General features: G+C 41.0%; 1 protein-coding gene across 1 annotated transcript in view; it reads left to right on the top strand.

Annotated features, from left to right (window-relative positions):
• The window catches only part of CSMD2 (CUB and Sushi multiple domains 2), a 567,391-nt gene that overhangs the window by 490,088 nt on the left and 62,631 nt on the right, over window positions 1-14,672 (top strand). The window contains exons 44-46 of the mRNA XM_040619227.1: window positions 1,141-1,286; window positions 8,246-8,326; window positions 8,808-8,921. Of these exons, the coding sequence (XP_040475161.1) occupies window positions 1,141-1,286; window positions 8,246-8,326; window positions 8,808-8,921 (341 nt within the window). The remainder of the gene's footprint in view (window positions 1-1,140; window positions 1,287-8,245; window positions 8,327-8,807; window positions 8,922-14,672) is intronic.

The following is a 14,672-nucleotide window of genomic DNA, read 5'->3' as shown; positions in this document are numbered from 1 at the left end:
GCTGCTAGGGCTCAGAGTACCAATGGGTGGGTGTGTGAATAGGAATGGTCATAGATACACAAACTTGTCTCATTTTTTTCCAGGGTCCAAACCAAAATTCTACATTTACCTAAGATAAGCTACCCAGACTAATGAAAGAGTTTTGGGGTGGAATTCTGTGAAGGCCCACTGGTCATCTCATGCTGAACCAGTATTGTCCAATACAACGTTGTGCAGTAATGGGAACATTCTATATCTGTGCTGTCCAGTACGGTAGCCAGCAGCTACAGGTGGCTGCTGAGTACTTAAATGTGACTAGAGTGACTGAGGAACCGATTTTTAAACTTTATTTAATTTTAATTAATTTAAATGTAAAGAGCCACATGCGGCCTAGTGGTTACCAAATCGACAGTTCTGCTCTGAGTGATAGTTAGAATATCTTGAAGTGATTTTAAAATGGGAGTATGAATTATGAGTCAATAAGTGTAGTCTCCTAGATAGTTCTTCCCAAACCACTGGATCTTTGGACAAATATATAATTTAAGAATTCTTTTGTTTAGGGGGTTACTGCCATTCTGGGAATCCGCAGGGGATAGTGGGAGTCTCTTCCCAAAATTTCCAGGGCTGGGTAACTGTAATCAGACTACCCCAGTTAATTTCCAGTTTCCTTTCCAGGCAATTATTAAGAACAGATAGGAGGGACTAGATACGTTTCCAGGGAAGAAATCCTTTGCCTAGAAAGGCAATATGGGTATGTCTCTGCTTGGAGACGAGGAAGTGGGGCTGGCATGGATAGCAGCATGAGCTTCCTGCAGCCTTGCTCAGCCCATCCTACTGCTGCTCAGATGAGAGAATCTGCCCACGGCTCCTGCTTCTCAGCTGAGACTGTTGCCCCCAGGAGCCCATTACAGAGGCTGGGCTGGTGAAGAATCAGATGAACGAGGAGTCAGTGTGTACTTTGCCAACTCTATCAGCTCTGTTGGCAGACTGAGTTCGGAGAGATTAGAGGGAGGTGCACAGGGCATTGGAGAAAGACAATGTTGGGTGCAAGAAGAGTCACAGCCTCCCACTCCAGGTCTCTGCTAAGGCCACTGATGGGACAGCCAAAGCAGGCAGCCATGGTGACTTGTGACATACCAGAACCTTCTTTCCTGTGTGCAGGGATGGGGCACAGCAGACAGCTCCACAGCTTGGAGTCTTCAGCCGGAGCTTGGCCAAGAAAACATTGCACAGCTCGTCCAACCAGGTCCTGCTCAAGTTCCACCGTGATGCAGCCATGGGTGGGATCTTCGCCATAGCCTTCTCTGGTCAGTATGAGAGCCTGGCGGGGGAGGGAAGCAGGCTTTCAAGTCAGGGCCGAGCTTGATCCCTGGTTCCACCATTCCCAGTCGTGTGATTCTGAATGAGTTACATAGCTTCTCAGCCTCAGTGACCTCAGAGTTGTTAGTTAAATGTGTTAACCTATGTGAAGTCCCCCAGCACAGACCTCCATACATGTGAATTCTCCTCCTCCACACTTCTAGGGCAGAGAGACACCTGGAGCTGATCCTTGGGGCCCAGTCCAAGCTTAGAGGCAGCACAATGAGGCTTCTCATTCCACTCATTCACATCAACTCACTGGCTGGGTTACCCACTTGTTCCCCAGCTTGTCCTTTAGCACCTTCTAGAGGGTTGTCCCACTCCAAAGGAATCCAGAGCCTCTGTTGACCTCACAGGAAGTCCTGTGCACAAGTGAAGTCATGGAGATTTCAAGCAGGAGGAGCAGGANTGATTCAGGGTGGGTTTGTGCTTATCGACAGCCAGTTTTCTTCCAAGAGTCTGACGTTACAGATCTGGATGCTTCTTCATTTTTGTGACAGTGGAAACAGCATTGAAAAAGTTCTCTGTGGGCTTGTGCCCACCTATAGGATAATCCTCCGTATTACAGTTTGCAGAGCATTACACATATTTAAACTGGAAATTGGGAAAGCTTGACTTTATTCCTGGCTCCATCTTACAAACACTGGATTTTATCAGATTTTTTAAATTTTTGCCAATATGGTGGATGCATGAAATAGCATTTCACTCTTATGTTAATGATGAGGTGAGCATCCTTTCATATCTTCATTGACTATTCATGCTTTCCTGCTGTATGAAATGCCTGCTCCCCATAGAGCTTTCTTCCTCCAAGGTGAGAGAGATAACAAATAAACAGACAAATAAAATCTTTGCAATTTGTAATAAGTTGCTATGAAGGAAACAAATAAGATAGCAAACAAAAAGGTGAGGAACTCTGCTTCATGTAGAATAATTGTGGAAGGCCTGTCAAAAGAAAAAGAAGGGGGTAGATTTGCAGAGACTAGGGAGTGGGACTGGTGTGGGGGAAAGATTGTCTGCCTTCCATAGGCAAACATTAGCTTTAAATAAATTTCTTTTCATATTAGGACTAATAGGTAGAAAAGAAAAGTACCTTAAGGAGAGCTATGAACAAGATTCTACAGTATTTTTTAATGAGAAAAATCAGATTTGAATTACAGAGGAAAATGCCCTTGGAAACATGTAGTTTAGGAAATAGAAATAAATTTTGGAAAGCATCTGCTTCCAGCATAAAAGTCTAGACAACAGGGACTGCAAATACGAGATAAATAAAAGGGGAGCTAAATGTCTTCCCTTCCCTTCCTGAATAATTTGGTCCTAAAGCTGTTAAATGGGATGAAGCAAAGTGGGCATCAGAGGAGAAAGGGGGTCCACACCGAGGGGCAGCATCTGAACAGAGACAGGGCTGGCATGGGGTATCAAGGCTCTGAGCAAACTGAGGGAACATCCCTGTAGGGTAGGAGCCCCAGCAGAGTGAGGGGGCATCCACACAGAGGATGCATCAGACTCCAAGGAGGGACAGCAGGGAATTCACCTAAGGGAGGAGTGGCAGTAGAGAGGAGAACTTGGTTCCCTCTGCGCGACTGATCAAATAAGTTAATAGATTAAGGACAGTAGAGGGTAGGTGTCTCACTGTAAGAGAAGAGGGTTAGAAATGTGGCAAGAACAAAAATTAGAATATACCCAGGGAATTGGATTGGAATTGGAGGTGTGAGTTTGAGCTATGGTTTTCAATATGTACACATAGATACAGAAGGAGATGTGGGTCTAAATGTGGGTGTGTACACGCACATGTGTTCCTTGGCTCCTTCCACTAAGAGGGCTTGGAAGCAATGACTCCTCGATAGCACTGAGCACATCGAGCTCCAGTTACTGGTCTCTAATACCATTTTCCACTAAAATGGACCAGGATTCCTTAAAGAAAAGGAAACCATAGGAACAAAACTACAGACAGCACAGAGTAAAACAGTGAAACAGTGACCTACAGTGGCTGTTGCCGAGCTGGCTGCTGTTTGACATAATGCAACCAGCCCGCCGCACCAGTTAACGCGCTAACCTGTACTGGAGTCTGACTAAAGCTGTATCAGGGCCTCCCCCCGAGGGGAGCAAGGGGAGTGGGAACAAAGTGAGATGAAGGAGTCCTGAATGTCCCCCTGCCCTCGAGTTCTTTAGCAATAACATACATGGTAGATACAGTGTGTGCTCTGGGGGGAGGACGGATTGTCTGTAAAAGACTGAAGGTCATGCACCAAAACGCTAACAGTGGTTATGCCTGGGTGGTGGTGGGACGTGGGGAATTTCCATTTTATTGTTTTTTAGTATTCCACCAGCTTTCTGTATTGAGCAGAAATGTGTAATTTTTTAAAAATATAATGGGAAATGTACCCCAAACAAACTAGTAACCACAATATATTAAACACTCAGGCTGTGTTTAAGTGGAGATTTCTTTTTACTGATTTTTTTCTTCCTGGAAGTATGTCTTAGAAGATATTTTTTTCAGAATTTGAGACACTTTATTTTTTTCAGTTTTATTGAGATACAGTTGACATGCAGCACTGTGTAAGTCTAGGCATACAACATGATGACATGACTTACATATATTGTGAAATAATCACCACAATAAATTCAGTTAACAGCCATCATCTCATATAGGTACCCAAAAAAGGGGGGAGAAATGGGGTTATTTTTCTTTGTGATGAGAACTATTAGGATCTACTTTCTCTTAACAACGTTCAAATATACCAAACAGCAGTGTTAACATCATGCAACATGTGATATCCCCAGTACTTATTCATCTTATAACTGGAAGTTTGTACCCTTTAACCCCCTTTATCCAATTCCCTACCCAGAAAGTATACTTTAAAGGTAAGCATGTGGCTGAGATTAGAATATATCAAATTAAAAAAAAAACTTTATAAAGGAAAACATTAAGAGTTAGCTAAGCAGAGGGGCGCCTGGGTGGCTCAGTCAGTTAAGCGTCTTCCTTTGGCTCAGGTCATGATCCCAGGGTCCTGGGATCGAGCCCTGTGTGGAGCTCCCTGCTCAGTGAGGAGTCTGCTTCTCCCTCTCCCTCTGCCCCTACCCCCACTCGTGCTCACTCTCTCTCTGTCTCACAAATAAATAAAATCTTAAAAAAAAAAAAGAAAGAAAGAATTGGCTAAGCAGAATAAGCAGAAACTTCCTGCATTTACAAATCCAGAGAGTGCCCTAGATAAATATAAACAGAGGATAAACTGTGAAAATATATTTAACAGGCAGAAGTCAGTCTTTTTTTTTTTTTTAAGAGAGGGGGCGGGGGGCAGGGGCAGAGGAAGAGGGAGAGAATCTTAAGCAGGCTTCACGCCCAGTGCTGGGCCCTATCTCACAACCCTGAGATCATGACCTGAGCCAAAATCGAGAATCAGATGCTTAACCCACTGAGGCACCCGGGCGCCCCCAGATGTCAATCTTAATTATGCACCAGGTTCTTCAAATTGTAAGAACAGGGGCAAAGAACTAATAGAAGGTTAAAAAGAAAAATCCAAATAGTCTGTTAATCTGTGAAAAAAATGTTTAACCTAACTTGTTATCAAATGTCAATTAAAAAAAAGACATGCTACCTTTTTTGTTGTTTATCAAGTTGACAATGATTAAAATTGGTGACTGCTTCCCCCAGTGGTCTCTGAGTCCCGTGAGGACAAGGACTGTCTGTTTTGTTTACTCTTGCAACCTCAGTGCCTAACACAGTGCCTGACTCAGGCTAAGCCCTCCACAGATAATCATTAAATGAACTGGATGAAAGAATGATAGTAGCCATTGTCAGAGAAACTGCCACTCGGTTCCTGATATCAGTTATAGCCATTTTCCTGGAGAGAAAAATGGAAGCATACATCCAACATAGGCATGGTCCGCCCTGGTTTATGTTAAATCACGGTTAACCCCGTGTGGTTACCCCAAGAGTGCCTCTTGGTTTTAATACCCACATTTCCTGAAGCTTCTATGTCTCCCACTATGTTTTTCAGCCAACACATCTATAGAAAAAAATTAGTTAAATTCATCAAAATGTAATACAACATTTTCTTTTCTTTTTTTTTTTTTTAATACAACATTTTCAATCAAACCATAGGAAGGAAAAGTCTCAGGTTACGTTCCAACTGCAATTGGTAAAACATCAGGATCCCAGGGGAACATTTGGAACGTGTGTCTGTGGTGCTGCTGGTTCTGAGAGGTTATGATAAGGTGATGTTCATTGTGAACCATGCCGTACCACCCACAGCGCCGTCCTGAACACATGCCCACATTACCCTTGTTTTCTGGCTAGGGTTTCGCGATGCCGCTTGCTGAGCAGGCTCGCATGGTGCGCTATGGTATGCAAAGTGTATGTGCTACAACGCATAGAGCCGCTGTTTTGTTACAGCCATAGTCATTCTTGGGTGGCCAAGCAGTAATGTTTCAAGTATTTAACTTCCAGCATTATGGTTTGTCACATATATATGGTTTGTCACATATTTTGTCACAAAATAACATATATCTTGTTATTTTAAATACTTTCTGGGTTTGGGATTACGCACTGTAATTTTTTTCCCACTTGAAGTCATGGGAGATAGGCTCCTAGTTAGCATCTTTACAGGGAACATCTGATTTCTGGGAGTGGATTGCTGACATTCAGTAGGAGATGCTCGTACTTTAAAAGGGTCATACAATTTAATCGTTCCTAGTACTTTTTTCTGTAAAATTTTTTTTTTAATTTTTATTCAATTTTTTTTTCAAATTTTTATTTAAATTCCAGTTAGTTAACAGGCAGTGTAATATTAGCTTCAAGTGTAGATTTAGGGGTACAGCACTTCATACATCACGTGGTGTTCATCACAAGTGCACTTCTTAATCCCCATCACCTGTTTAACCCATTTCCCCCCCACCCGCCTCCCTCTGGTAATCATCAGTGTGTTCTCTATACTTAAGAGTCTGTTTCTTGGTTTGCCTCTCTTTTTTTTCCCCTTATGTTCATTTGTCTCATTTCTTAAATTCCACATATGAGTGAAATCATGTGGTATTTGCCTTTCTCTGACTTATTTTGCTTAGCATAATACTCTCCTCCTCTATCCATGTCATTGCAAATGTCAAGATTTCGTTCTTTTTGATGGCTGAGTAATATTCCATTATATATACACCACATCTTCTTTATCCCTTCATCAGTCGCTGGACATTTGGGCTATTTCCATAATTTGGCTATTGTTGGTAATGCTGCTATAAATATCCCTTCAAATTAGTATTTTTGTATCCTTTGAGTAAATACCTCGTAGTGCAATTTCTAGATCCAAAAATATACAAAGAACTTATAAAACTCAACACCTAAGAAACAAGTAATCCAGTTAAAAAATGGGAAGAAGACAGTAAAAGACATTTTTCCGAAGAAGACAACCAGATAACCAGCAGACACATGAAAAGATGCTCAACATCACTCATCATCAGGGAAACGCAAATCACAACCACAACAAGATATCGCCTCACACCTGTCAGAATGGCTAAAATAGGCAACACAGGAAACAACGGGTGTTGGTGAGGATGCAGGGAAAGGGGAACCCTCTTGCACTGTTGGTGGAAATGCAAACTGGTGCAGCCATTCTGGAGGACAGCATGAAGGTTCCCGAAAAAGTTAAAAATAGAACTACCCTATGATCCAGCAATCATTCCTAGTTTTAAGAAAGGAAGAAAAAAATTCATAAAAAACGCATATATAGGAAGGATGTGTATCACAGTTTTATTTTAAATTGCAAAACTTTAGAAACCTAAACAGTTAATAATAGAACATCTATTAAATAAATTCTAATCAATCGTATGACTAAATCTTATGAATTCATTTCCATCATTTTTTAAGAGATGTAATGACATAGGAAAATTCCTGCAATGTAATAAATGCACAACACAAAGGCACCACACGCTGCAAATTTTGTAAGAGAAAAATAGATATGCAGAATGTATGTACTCTGAGAACTCACAGTAAGGGTTAGCAGTGGTTTTCTCCCAACAGTCTGTAGATGAGTTTAATTTTCTTCCTACGTTTTCATAGAAAATCTCATATTTTCTCTCAAGACTGTGTATTACATTTGTAATTTTTTTTGAGAGAATGCTCTTTGTAAAATAACATAGTGGGGTTTGGAGTGGCTTTGGAAATAATAACAGCAGTAGCAATGGCAACAGCAGCTCGCACTTACATAGCACCGAACTGCATGCCAGGTAGTGAACGGAAGGCAAGCTCTGAGCCCACACCGAGCTTTGTCTTGTTAACACCATCCACACACAGTCCCGTCTCTGCCCAGAGGGATGGTTTCCAGCGTAGAAAACCCACTGAAGCCAGAGCTGTTTGGCCAACAGTCAGAAGGGAAACCAGCTGGCTTTAGTGCCCACTCATGTGAGCTACACATGGTGCTTAGATGCCAAGCACAGGAAAGAATATGGGATTTGAGAGCAGCCAGATCTGGCTTCAAGTCCTATGGCACTCACTTCCTGTGTGACCTTGGAGAGGCAACTGAAGCTTTCTGAATCTCAGCTTCCTCATAAAGAGAGTAAGAACCCCTCGCAGAAGGATCAGCCATCCTGAGAGTTAAAGGTGACAGGGAGTGAGAGTGCCTCACATATAGTAGGTGCTCAGGAAATGCTTCACTCCCCTTCCCGTCAGTGCTAGTGACTGTCGATGACTTCTTAGATGCTCTCTCCTTATGTTGGTGTTACTATATGGTTCCTGGTTTTTACATCAGAAACAAACAAAGGATGACAGCAGATAAGCAAAATAGTACTCCGCTAAACTTGCCCTGTGTGCAGTATGTGTGTGAGTGATGAGGAATGAAAAGGTGAAGCATTGAACAAGTGAATGACAACGTGCCCCGAGAATGATGCTCTTACACCAGTTTGTCTGCTTGTGTCTTTTCAGCCTATCCACTCACCAAATGCCCTCCTCCCACCATCCTCCCCAATGCTGAAGTCGTCACAGAGAATGAAGAATTCAACATAGGTACCCCCTCCCAAACCAGCAAGGACTGGGCAGGCGACGAGGGGCCCGGTCGGGGTGGGGCGGGCCAGCAAGGTGCACCTCTCCCTCCCATCCATGGAGAGAAACAGTACGCCCAGTGCAAGATGGCTGATGTTCTGTCCACTGAGTCTGCTCCAAATAGACAAACACTTCCTTTTAGCCATCACTAGGCAGAGGAGACAGGAAGGCAGTTTTCTTCTGTGAGTCAAGTCAGTATGTTTTTGAGAAATAAATCCACGCAAGGCACTATAAAAAGTTCCTGGAATGTGGAAGCTCAAGGCTGAGCTGTGAGAAGCAGGTAGCAGTTTTCTGCATCGTTTGATTGGAGCTGACCTGATTGTTTAAGCCTTTGAACAGAACACAACCCACCACTGATTGACCTGCCTGGAAGTGGGTGTAAGTACTAAGGGGTGCCCCGCCCAGACTTCTCCAGGGAATCCCCATGTTGGTCTCTCTTTGGCAGGTGACATCGTCCGCTACAGGTGCCTCCCTGGCTTTACCTTAGTAGGGAATGAAATCCTGACCTGCAAACTTGGAACTTACCTGCAGTTTGAAGGACCGCCCCCAATATGTGAAGGTAATTGCACAGAGCCATGCCTTTATGGGTCTTCAGTTCCTCCAGAACATAGCCTTTTTCTTACTCCTCCTTATATTCCCAGTCCCTGCCCATAAATGAAGAGGTTATTTGGTGAATGTTTGTATGAATGAATGATTGCTCTAGAGAAATTCTCTGTCCTACTCTTAGGTTTGGGGCTACAAATTGTCATGGTAACCACTTTTATTTCTGTCTTCCATTTTCTAACTGGTATTCTCTGGTAATGGCATACTGATCATTGGAAGGAGGAAGTTCTGGGACCTCAGGGAGAGGTGGGCTTGCACACCAGCCTGGCTCTACTGGAGTGCAGGTGTGCTCGAGGTCCTGTGTGCTGAACTTCAACATTGTGACACCTTGACAGAAAATGAATTGTCTTCACAAAGGAACCCCTACTAAGACCAAAAATGAGACTCTCCACTCAAAAGGCATCTGACCTGGGACGAGATATTTAATTGTCCCATGCCTCAATTTTCTCATCTGTAAAATAAGGATAATATTATTTATGCCATGGACTTACTGTGAGGAATTAAATGGATTAATAATGTAAAGCACTTTAGAACTATGCCTGGCACATAGTAACTGCCCAATGCAGGTTATTATCATTGTTACTAGTACTACTACTGCTTCTGGTACTAGTGCTACCAACAAATATTCAGTAGTCTGTGGAGAAACAGGTCAGCTTCTTTCCCACTTCTCATAAGGCGAGAGTAGAGAATCCACAATATGGATTGTTAGTGAGAAGGAAAGAAGCTGCCGCCCTAGAATTAAGCTGCCCCAATACATTGAGGAGTTCATTGAGTTGAGCTGCCCTACCCACACACCAAACAACCAGCCCCCTATAAAAGTGCACTTTAGCTTTGGTCCTGCTCCAGAACTTCACTGCTTTGCTCCAACCTTCGTTTCTTATCTCTGGCTATTTCTGTGTCTACGTGGCTCCAGCCTTCTTGGCTTTACTCCTGTCCTCAGCCTCATGCTTACCTCTAGGACTTGGTGTTGTACTTGGCTTCTCAAGATGTGACCCTTCACTGGCTTTTTTATAATAACAGCTTTATCAGGATAGAATTCATGTACCATGCAACTCATCCATCTAAATCACTTCAGTGATTTCTAGTATATTCAGAGCTTTGCAGCCATTAGACAATTTTAGAAGATTTTGGGGCGACTGGGTAGCGCAGTTGTTAAGCGTCTGCCTTTGGCTCAGGGCGTGATCCCGGCGTTCTGGGATCAAGTCCCACCTCAGGCTCCTTCGCTGGGAGCCTGCTTCTTCCTCTCTTGCTCCCCTGCCGTGTTCCCTCTCTCGCTGGCTGTCTGTCACATAAATAAATAAAATCTTTAAAAAAAAAAAAGACAATTTTAGAAGATTTTTTCACCTCAAAATGAAACACTGTATCCATTAGCAGTCAAGCTTCCATTTCTTTCCAGTCCCTCCCCCCAACACAGTTCCAGGCAACCACCAATCTAGCTCATGTCTCTATGAAATTGACTATTCTAGATATTTCGTATAAATAGAATCCCACAAGAATTTTTTTGTATGCTCAGGAAATAAAAATAAAATCCAATATCAGTAAAGAATGGAAATATCTACACATTCATTAAGAGAAAAATGAATACAGGTAGAATGGTTCAGATACAAAAAGTAACAATGAGCTAAGAAATCAGTACAATAGGGTAGTGAATCTAAACAATACTGACCATGGTAGATTTAAAAATATACACACAACTGGACAAATAAATGGCATTGGACGAAAGAAAAAGTGAGCTCAGGACCCTTGCTTGTTGAGGAGAAGCCAAGATATTGATTAACCCTCTATGTTCGTTGAATATATAAATTAAAAATAAAGCTTAAATTTGTGGATAGTTTTTTGAAATTATGGATAGCCATAGTATGTGTAAGTTCTAAATTGATAATCAAAAATAAAGATAAAGGGAATTCAGTTAATCCAATAGAAACATTAAAGGAGAGAAAAAATCATAAAACAGAAAACACAAAATGAGGTAGCAAAACTGAGTGCAAATATATGTGCAACCGTAGTAAGTATAACTGAATAAAACTGCTAATCAAAGGAGAGAGACTTTCAGATTAGTTAAGTAAAAAAAAGTTTAATTATAGACTTTCCATAAACTTAGACTTGAATATGTTCATCTGCCTCCTTAAAGACAGCTAGAAAGGTGTCACTCATCCCTGGTAGGAAACCAAACTTTGAAAAAGTAGCAAGTACTAACCTCTAAAATCTGGTGTAGCAGAGATAGTCTTAGACAAAATAGAGTTTAAGGCAAAAAGCATTAGAAAGAATAAAGAGGGAAATTTCATGCTGGTAAACATAATACATCAAAAATATATAGCAGTCACAAACTTCTATATACCTAACAATATAGGATGGAAATATATAAAGGAAAATTGACAGAATTTTAGGGAGAAAAGGACAAATTCATAATTACAGTTGGAGATTTTCACACACCTCTTTCAGTGACACACCAAAAATAAGTAGGTACGTATAATATTTGAATGATATAGTTATATCAATCAGTAAGTTTTGGCTGCATAAAAACCATGCCAAAATTTAGAGCTTTTAAACAATAACCGCTTATTTCCTACAAAAGATGCAGTTTAAATATAAATACCAGATAGACTGCAAGAAAAGGGGAGAAAAAGATACATCATGCAAATGGTAAACATAAAGAAGTTTTGGATAATACTGCAACCAAGGAGTATTACCAGAAATAGATTTTATAATGACCAAAGAGTTAATTCCATTACAAAGGATATATATATGTTACAGACAGATGATAAAAGAGCTTCAAAATACATGAAGAAAAAACTGACAGAACTAAATGTGAAAAAGAAAAGGCAAACTACAGAATAAAAGAAGATATTCATCATACATATATTTCTTAAAAGAACTTGTATCTAGGCTATGTAAAGAACTTTAACAACTCAATAATAAGACAGTCCAATAAAAACATGGACAGAAGACTTGACCAGACACTTTACAAAATAAGATGTATGAATAGCCAATAAGTATATGAAAGGATGCTAAAACATCATTTGTCACCAGGAAAATGCAAATTAAAACCCTAATGAAATACTACTACACACCTAGAAGAGCTAAAACTTAAGACTGAAAATACCAAGCGTTGGCAAGGGTATGGAGCAAGTGGAATTTTTATACTTTGCTGGTTGGTATGTAAAATTATACAGTCACTTTGGAAAACTGGTAGTTTCTTTCAAAGTTAAACATACCCCTACCCTACTGCCCAGCAATTATACTCCTAGTTATTTTCCCAAGAGAAATAAAAACCCATATCCACAAAAGGACTTGTATATGAATTCCATAATAATCCCAGACTGGAAGCAGCCTAAATGTTCATTAATAAAGAATGAATGAATAAACACATTGCCCTATGATTGCTACAGAGCAATAAAAATAAAACACAAAACACCATGGATTGAATCTTAGAAACATTATGTTTAGCAAAAGAAACCAGACACAAAAACAACATGTCTGATTCCAATTGCATGAAATTCTAGTGCAATCAAAACTAATCTGTTGTTAAAAAAATAATATCAGTGATTTCCTGGAGCATGGGGCAGGTCATACTAATTAATTGCAGAGGGGCGTGAGAGAATTTTCTGGGGGGATGAAAATAATCTATATCCTGATTATGGTAGTGGTTACACAGGTATATGCATTTGCTAAAACTCATTAAACTGTACACCTAAAATCTGTTAATTTATTGTACATAAATTATATCTCAAAAATTTTGAATTTTAAAAAGAAGTTAATGAGTTATAAAACAGAAAAATAGCCCTACTGATCAATAAAAAGAAGTACCTGGAACAAAGAGTCACAAAATAATCAAACCATTAGGTGAGTTAAACAAAGAGAGAAAGCAGGAATATACAAAAATAAGAAAGGGAAAGTGGGATATAACCATTGAAGCAAAAGAAAATTTCAAATTATGACACTATCTTGTACAAACCTATGCCAATAAATTAATGATATGAATGATTTTCTAGGAAGGTATAATTTAATAAAATTGACCCCAGCGGATAGAAAGTTTATACTTTCCTAATTCTTTAAAAGAAAGAGAGAATGTTATCAGAGGAAACCCCATCGAAGACATCAAGACTAGATGGTTCCGTGGAGGAATACTACTAAACCTTCAAAGACCAGATGTCTTGAGCATAATAGGAAAGAAAAATGTGTAAACACTAAATCCCAGATCCGATAAAGTTGCGCACAAAAAGGCAAACCTGTGGACCAATCTCATTTGAGAAAGCATACCTATGTCCCCTCAGTTGGGGAGTTTCAAGTAGAAAGGGGAGAGCTTCAAGAGCAGACCTGGTACCAGCTGGAGTGTACTAGGGGAACATAAATGTCACCATACTTCAGGGACCTGTAGGTATCAATTTAGTGAAATCAGGAGCATTTCAAAAACAAGGCTGTTTTTCTCCAAACAGCCATTCATTTTCCTTTCCTGTTTACAAAATAAGAAGGAAGTTCTCTCTGGAGAAGCTAGTTAATACCTTTCAAAGCTACTCAAAGAGGGGGTGCCTGGCTGGCCAGTTGGTAGAGCGTGTGACCCTTGATCTCGGGGTTGTGAGTTTGAACCCCATGTTGGGCGTAGAGATTACTTTAAAAAATAAAGTGTGTTGCAAAGCTACTCAAAGAAGTCCCAGATGAGTTGTGTGAATCTGGGGCCACGGCAAGCATTTTTGTCTGTTAGCCCAGACCCGGTGCTGATTTGCAAGCCCCATTGCTGTGAAGGCAGAAGGTTTGAAGGAAGCAGTGGAGATGGGTGGAGAGTGAGTGGCTCAGTCTCCTCCCCAGAACAGCCTCGTCTCAGATCATGATCCAGGGGTTAGCCCTTGGCTTTGCAGCTCCAGAAACTCTCCTTTATCAGTGTCCTGGAATCCAACACGTTCGGGAAGCCTGTCTAAAGGCACATACACAGCAAAATCCCAGTTCCTCCATTTATAGTGATTGGGATACTTGTTACTACTGCCCAGGCCATGCCTCTTTCAAGGTCCTGAAGAAGTTGATTCAGTCCTCAGGACTTTACTGTGGCACCCTCAGCCCAAGCAAATGGAGGGGGTCATCCTGAAGTTTGTTTCACATAGGATGTAGTGACAGGTCCCTGTACCCCCAGGAGAGAGCACCTCCCTGCTGTCCAGGTTGTGCAGGGCCCCTAAGAACCAGCATCTTCTCTTGCCTCCCTGGTGACAGACACAGGAAACCCAATCTAGCCCCACCAGCAACTCCTTTTCTAAGTTCTACGTTGACTGTCTTCCTTAGGATGGCATCCTTTTCTTTAGAGATCTTAATACTACTCATCAGGTCACAGCCAAGCTCTGCCAGTTCCTTCCTTTCCTGGTATAACTACCATCATTATCATCATCATCTCTACAGTTTATGAAGACACTATGTCGCATGCTTTGTATATATCATGCCCTATAATATATTAATATTAATTAATATACAATATAATTAATACACAATGATACATAATACAATAGCCTTGTAAGGCAGGCATTATCTTTCTGCATCGGAGGTGGAGAAGCCACTGCACAGAGGAAATAATTTGTTCAAGACCACACAGCTAGTAAGTAACAGAGGTGGGCTATAAATCCAGGTGTGTTTGACTCAAAATTCCATGTACTTACGTCTGCGCAATACTCTCTTTGTACAAATCAATCCCATTTAATAGATTAACTCTTGGATTCGGGGATGC

The sequence above is a fragment of the Ursus maritimus genome, unplaced genomic scaffold (genome assembly GCF_017311325.1).
Source record: "Ursus maritimus isolate PB19 unplaced genomic scaffold, ASM1731132v1 scaffold_32, whole genome shotgun sequence".
NCBI classification, from domain to species: Eukaryota; Metazoa; Chordata; class Mammalia; order Carnivora; family Ursidae; genus Ursus; species Ursus maritimus.
The sequence above is the reverse complement of the archived record's forward strand: the minus strand, read 5'-3'. Positions and strand labels throughout refer to the sequence as shown.